At 33.6% G+C, this 6,942-nt stretch overlaps 1 protein-coding gene across 1 annotated transcript; it reads left to right on the top strand.

The window, feature by feature from the left end:
* Window positions 1–2,522: 2,522 nt before the first annotated feature.
* LOC139867459 (uncharacterized) lies at window positions 2,523–5,338 on the top strand. Its single transcript, XM_071855827.1, has 4 exons — window positions 2,523–3,020; window positions 3,348–3,843; window positions 3,952–4,033; window positions 4,993–5,338. Exons 1-4 carry the CDS (start codon window positions 2,609–2,611, stop codon window positions 5,221–5,223), a joined length of 1,221 nt encoding a protein of 406 aa, XP_071711928.1. The 5' UTR covers window positions 2,523–2,608; the 3' UTR covers window positions 5,224–5,338.
* The last annotated feature ends 1,604 nt before the right edge of the window (window positions 5,339–6,942 follow it).

Raw genomic sequence — 6,942 nt, 5'->3', positions numbered from 1 at the left:
GGATTTACAAGATTGGAAGTAAGCTAGCAAGTTTGAAAGATTTCTTGAAGTGTTCTTGAATGGTAGTTTTTATGATGATTAAAGCTTGTAATTGAAGCTAAAAGATGGTGAAAATGCTTGGAGATGATCAAGTATGATGTTAGGAGTATTTTTAGAGAGAATTTGGAGTGTAAGTATGAGAAAATGGAATGGAAAAATGGGGTGAAATCATAAAAACGGGATTACTTGTTATAAAGAAAAAAAAAAGATCCTTAAGTTTGTTTTTAACTCATTAGTCATACAAGTTGTTAAATAATGGTTCCACATGTTTTTGACTCTAAGATGGCTGCTAAGAATGAATGATTAAAGGTGTATATACCAATAGTAAATATATCTAGAAGCTGTGTATTGTACGAGTACGAATACGGGTACATACGAGTAGAATTGTTGATGAAAATGAATGAGAATGTAATTGTGAGCATTTTTGCTAAGTAGAAGTACTTTGATATGTGTCTTGAAGTCTTTCAAAAGTGTACTAATACATATTAATACACTACATGCATATACATTTTAACTGAGTCGTTAAGTCACGTGTTCCTCCCCGAGTTGATGAACTCATATCTCGCAACTAAACTGGAAAGTTTTTCGAGCTCGCTGAGTGTCTAGCCAGTTGGAAGTCGACTCCATTCACCACGTAAAACAACACCCGAATCAGTGACCTCGATCCTAATTTAAACAATCATTTCTCGTCAAACCTAATACTCCGTATATAATAGTTTAACCCGATGGATTATAAGTTTAATTATGTAGATAGTTGTGCGCCTAAAAGCTTGATGTCAACAAGCTTTGTTCCACTGTGAGTAGCGAGTTTAAGTAGAGGATCACGGGGTCCGGTTACACCACTAGTTTTACGTAATTTTTTACAAAAAAATAGTATAAAATTATATAGTACATCACTAAATATAATAATGGAACCCCGTATATTTTTAGAATTTATACTTAATAGTTTGGACCACTAAAATATTTGAAATTAGTCAACTTATGTTTTTATAGTATTGATGGACACCACTAAATATAATAATGAGATCTCATATGATTGAATTAAATTAATAATATTGGTGGTGATATAAGGTTTAGTCATTCCCAAAATAAATTGGGAGACAAATTTATGAATGATTGTATATTTTCATATATTGAGAAATACGGAGTATGTGTTAGATGATATTAGTAATGATGTAATTATCGATAATTTTTATCGTATAACTTTTTAGACAAAAGTAAAAAGGTAACATTTACGGAGTAGTATTTAATGAATTGAATATATGTATTTTTGTATCAGTGTCATGCTTTTGTTTTGAAAAGCAGATGCACACACTCTTCATTCATAATTAACTTATTGTTTTGAACTATGTGATTATTTATATAGTTAGGTTTTTCTTATTATTTATTCATATTGGTAATGGGTAATGAATCACATATCATCCAGTATTTTAGCATTCATATTGGTAATGGTTAATGATATGCTATTAAATTTTTTAATTATTTTAATTATTTATTCATATTTGTAAAATTGCTCAATTGCTTACAAAGTTACAAGCTTGCTAAAGGTATGTTTTAATATAAAGTTTATTATATAGTGACATAACTATGGACTTTGTTAGATGATATTAATAATGATACAATTATGGATGAATTTTATCGTACAAAACCTCATAGAAAAAAGTAAAAGTTTGTCATAAGTATTTAGTGGATTGGATATATATATATATATATATATATATATATATATATATATATATATATATATATATATATATATATATGAATGGTGGTTGTAATGACAATAGTAAAAAAATACGAACAACCTTATTTTTCCAGTATTATCCAATTTATGTTTGTGTTTTGTTGCGACCCGACCCGATTTGACCCGACACATTCAATATTTCGTGCTAGTAAGTTATCGAATAAACTTCTTAGGACCCCATTGAATTTAGATTATAAAATCGTAACTGTCCACCATTCTTGGCGCAATGATGTGTATGCATGACTCTTTAGCATCTTACTTACGCTTCCAGTTACACATTATTAACGCACTGAAATATGATGCGCATTCCAGTGTGAACATATAATGAGCTTATACTTTCCGTATTGACAAATATGGGAGAGTTACTGATTTTCAGCGATTCAGTGATCTTCGGCGGTTTCTCAAGGGTTTGATGTTCAGTCAGGATTGGTTTAGGTGCTTCCGTGACTGGGGTTTTAATTTTTTATTAAGTTTTGTTCGTTCGTCATCTAACTTTATTAACTGTATAACCACTATGTTAGTGGTCGTTTGTTTGTTTAGCCTAGCTATGTTATTTTTCAATTTATGACAGGGTTGTTTTAGGCTAAATTTTTGATTCATAATGTTTTAATTTTGCACTTTGTTGATTTTTGAATCTTTATATTATATTATATTATATATTATATGAGGAATATTCATTTGAGTCCATAAATTAAGTTGAGATTCAAGGGATCAATGAGAGCGCGACAAAGACAAGAGAAGGCATGTTATGATAGGTTTCCTCCTGATTCTCTATGTCTCAAGGAGTGTAGTGATCATGTAGTAGTGAAATCATTCCCAAACACAATGGCCAACAAAGACAAGAGCGGTAGTAATGTGGTGGAAGCTCCACTTACACCGGGTCGACCCGTTTTCAGCTTCAGTGTTGGGTCAAGAAAGAATGTTCCTTCCAAATGGGATAATGCCCAGAAATGGCTTATTAGTAGTCCTGATTCCCCTGCTGCTAATCATGGTATTGTAAAATCCCCAGACTTTGTGTCCAAATACCCTGCAGGTAATAATAATAATGGGTTTGTGGGTAAACCACCACCACCACCACCAGCTGCAGCACAACAACAGAAACATGTTGATACTAAAACAGAGGTTTGTGTGTTTCAAGTTCCAAGCAGTGTTATGCCTATGTGTATGGAGCATGAGGATCATCATAATGTGGTCTCTCCCTCAGAAGAATCATCTGATTCTGATGTACTTCTAAAAGGTACACACATACATGTATCCCTCTTTCCACTCTTTACCTTTTTCATGATCTGCTCCCCACTATGGTTTTATTTGCTTTGTTTATATAATTATTATGTTGCATGCTTAGGGGTTGTTTGAAAAAGCATCAAGTGAATCTCATAACCACTCCTAAACATCCTTAAAATGATATTCCACTTGGTTTCTGGCCACAAAATCTTTTGAATTAATCTTTATATCGAATTGAATTATATTAAATGTTGAAATATTGATTGATTCTAAATTCTAATATTTAAGTTATGAAACATGGCATCAAATATACGAAATTAAGTAACTTTATGGGTTTCAGATAAATACACAAATGGGAATGAGGCCAATTATTCAAGATTTAGATGTGTGATGCCAATAAAAGAAGGATTCTTATTCACATCAATGAAAGATGCATCAACCGAAGTTGTTCACGAGATTAAACAGGCAGACACCATGGGAACCAACATGACTCCTCGTCGAAACTCTGCCGCTTCACGATCTCCCACGCCGTTTAAAACCGTGTCTCCACCACGACACAACACCCCTTGTATGTCAGGTCCATTGTCATCAATGAATGTTAGCAGTTCATTTGATATTGCAGAATTACAAGAGTGTCATTTAGCTAAGTTACAGCTAGAGACTCCATTCGATTCGGTTACTTGTAATTGGAGTTCAAGGGAGGAAGAGGAAGCAGATGTATCAAAGAGTCTTAGACATTTCGAAATGAACAATGAATGTGTAAAACACATTCCAGACCCTACTAAACCTTGTGATTGGGAAGAAGAAGAAGAAGAAAAGATTAAATCACACCTTAAGTAAGCATGCTTAATTATCTTCACCCATCTGATTATGATATTTAGATATGATCTTTAAGGAGTATAATGTTTATGTATGAAAAGTTTTAAACTGTACTATGTATGTAGGTACCAAAGAGAAGAAGCCAAAATTCAAGCTTGGGTGGACCTTCAAAATGCTAAAGCAGAAGCTCAATCAAGAAAGCTTGAGGTAATCAAATTAAAACATCATTAGCATTACTGGCTTTATAATTAAATTAAATGAATATTGTAAATTTGTAATCCTAGCCTTTTAGGCCAATCCCTATCTTAACTAAACTATTCATCCTCTTAACCTTCCACATCATCGCCACATCAACACCAATATCCTACAACTAACTCATAATTAAACACTCCCTATCATGACTAAAACAATACTCCTCTTAATATACAACGTACAAGCAATAAAGCATCAAATCCAACAATAAAAAGCCACTGGGACCCACAATTCCTATAACTAACCAAAACTTTTCCATTAAATCTATGGTGAGTGCGGATAACTAAGGCGGGTAACTAAGCCGTGCTTATGGTTCGTTACGGGTAACTACGGGTAATGAGCGGGTAATGAGCGGGTAATGACGGATAATGGAAGCATAGGGAGTGGTTATATAGTGGATATGTCTTTGGTGGGGTTGGTAGTTTGTCTGCAATACACATTGAGTCATTGACTACATTTTGTTGACCAGAGTTGGAGGGGGCTTTGTCTGGACTACATTGAGCCCCTCACCCTTTCTAGTTTATAACCATGAGATTTATACACTTATCTAATATCTTTTAAAGTGATCATCCTCGTTCCAATGCAAAACTATATAGAATATAGTGCATAACTCACATAAGTCTCCACAATTTCCTTTTTATATATTTTATTAAGGAGTATGCATGTTACAATGCTACTACTACTACTTTACAAACCCATGTGAAGTGTATGGTCATTTTTCTTGGGAACCTAGTTTTAAGCATGAATATCAATCCCAAGCAATTAAACTATTACCTTTACTAGAAATCCTTCCCAACAAAAAAAAAAAAATGCATTACAATTTACAATTCTTGTTACTTTACTTTGAATTACTTAGAATATTAAGTTATTTTTTATAATTTGCGTTGAGTGAATTCGGCTTATTAATAATATAGGTGAAGATTCAGAAAATGCGTTCGAAATTTGAGGAGAAGATGATGAAGAGGATGATGATTGTTCATAGAAAAGCCGATGAATTGAGAACAGAAGCCAAATATGAGCACGACATGCAGTTTCGAAAGGCATCTACGCGTTCAACCAAGACCAACAACCTCCATCAGAGTATGCATATTTCGGATCCTATCAGTCCATGCGGTTGCTTTCCCTGTAGTACTAGTCAATCTTAGATCTTAACATTAATTAATGAAGCTTTAATAGTGATGTTTAAATGTACCTTTAAGATGGACCAAAAGCCACACATATCCTGATTCAGAGAAAGAATAACTACTACTCAAACTTATATTTTGGTCATAGTTCGTTAAAAAAAATGAGCATTTTGGTCAATAGCCCTAAAATGTTTTCTAATGTTCTTTAATTTTTTTTATTGTTTTAAAAATCACAAAGAGAAAAATGGAATTTAAAGGTTCGGTGCTAAAATAAATCTCCTTTGGTAATGGAGGTTCACCTGTCTCCGGACTATTCACAAAGCGAGTAATCACTTTGAGATTAGTCGGGTCGCAAGTAGATCCGAAATTCAGGAAGAAAAAAAAGAAGGTTTGGTGGTGATGTTTCAATATAAAAATTAAAGTGGCATGTGTAGTCAGCTGATGGCAAATAACTATACACAAGAGGGGGAGGCCCCCTCTGCTTTTATATACTCCGTAAGATAAATACAAAAACAACAAATCTTTTTCCTTTTATATAGACATATAGAAAGATAGATAGATGCGCGTGTCAGATTATACATGTACATGAACGAATAATATAATGTTGCTATCGCTGTGCTCATATGTCCTCTCATGTACATATGTTACTACGTACTATACATAATAAGTTAGTACCCCATCAATTTAAAATGCCAATATTTAGATTGTCGTGTTATAACATATGTTACATGACATGTATGGTCACAAAGACCCCACCCTGTAAATTGAAATGCACCTATTTACTATAGACTATTTGGAAAACGAAAGATAAAAAAGTTTTAAATGGTGTGGCTCACCTAGCTTGGGCTTGACCACGGCAAAGGTGAGGTGTTCACCCTGCTGTGGTCTAGCTGTGGACCAGAATTGAAATTCCCCATGCCGATTAGGTACACAAAACCTAACACTTTGTTAAGCTTAAGTTGAATCGGAGAAAGTAATGAGTAAACTAAATAGCATCATATATCATATACATATATTATTCGTCTGGTTCAATTCAACTAAAAAGATACTCCATACTTATTTTAAAAGGTGTAAAATACAGTAGTTAATGTAATGGAGAGGTGGAGGTAGTATTTTGGTTGGCCAGTTGGGTGGTTTGTTGTGATGACGAAATGGTGAAACTCATCATGAGGTGGCTGCTGGTAGAGACGGTAGCAGCAGTCAATGACAGTCTGAGCAGGTGATGCCACTAGTGTTGAGAAAAGTGATACCGAATTATAGCAAAACGCTAGTAATAATTGAAATAACGATAATAATAGGACACCGAGATTTAACGTGAAAAACCCCAAAAGGGTAAAAACCACGGACAAGGAAAGAAACGTTTCACTAATATGAATAATAGGAATTACACTTCTCTCTAATTACAAGGATAAGTAACAAGTTAAATATCTATTGTAATTAGGAGATTTATCACTTACTAATTCACTATTAGACTACTAGAACACAAGAAGGAATAATGTGTTGGGATGATTTGAATGTGCTTTCATTGCTCTCTATTTATACTAGAAGAGAATGAGATTATGTGTAGTTAGTGAACCATAAGTCTTCACAATATTTTGGCATCAATTGTGTTGATTTAGTTTATCAACTCCACAATTCATCTACTCCATCACAACTTTATGTGTCACCTTTTTTTATTTCAACAATCTCCCACTTGAAGATTTGATTGAAGCTCAATCAATCTTCACACGATGATCCTTC

This window comes from Rutidosis leptorrhynchoides, chromosome 9, assembly GCF_046630445.1.
Source record: "Rutidosis leptorrhynchoides isolate AG116_Rl617_1_P2 chromosome 9, CSIRO_AGI_Rlap_v1, whole genome shotgun sequence".
NCBI classification, from domain to species: domain Eukaryota; kingdom Viridiplantae; phylum Streptophyta; class Magnoliopsida; order Asterales; family Asteraceae; genus Rutidosis; species Rutidosis leptorrhynchoides.
This window is presented reverse-complemented; position numbering and strand designations above follow the sequence as displayed.

What these genes read in the sequence shown, in the direction of transcription:
- LOC139867459 (XM_071855827.1), top strand. Translation starts at nt 2,609, where the DNA reads ATGGCCAACAAAGACAAGAGCGGTAGTAATGTGGTGGAAGCTCCACTT. An exon ending in TTCTGATGTACTTCTAAAAG is followed by an intron (nt 3,021 to 3,347) that starts GTACACACATAC and finishes TATGGGTTTCAG; the next exon opens with ATAAATACACAAATGGGAAT. An exon ending in CTCAATCAAGAAAGCTTGAG is followed by an intron (nt 4,034 to 4,992) that starts GTAATCAAATTA and finishes TTAATAATATAG; the next exon opens with GTGAAGATTCAGAAAATGCG.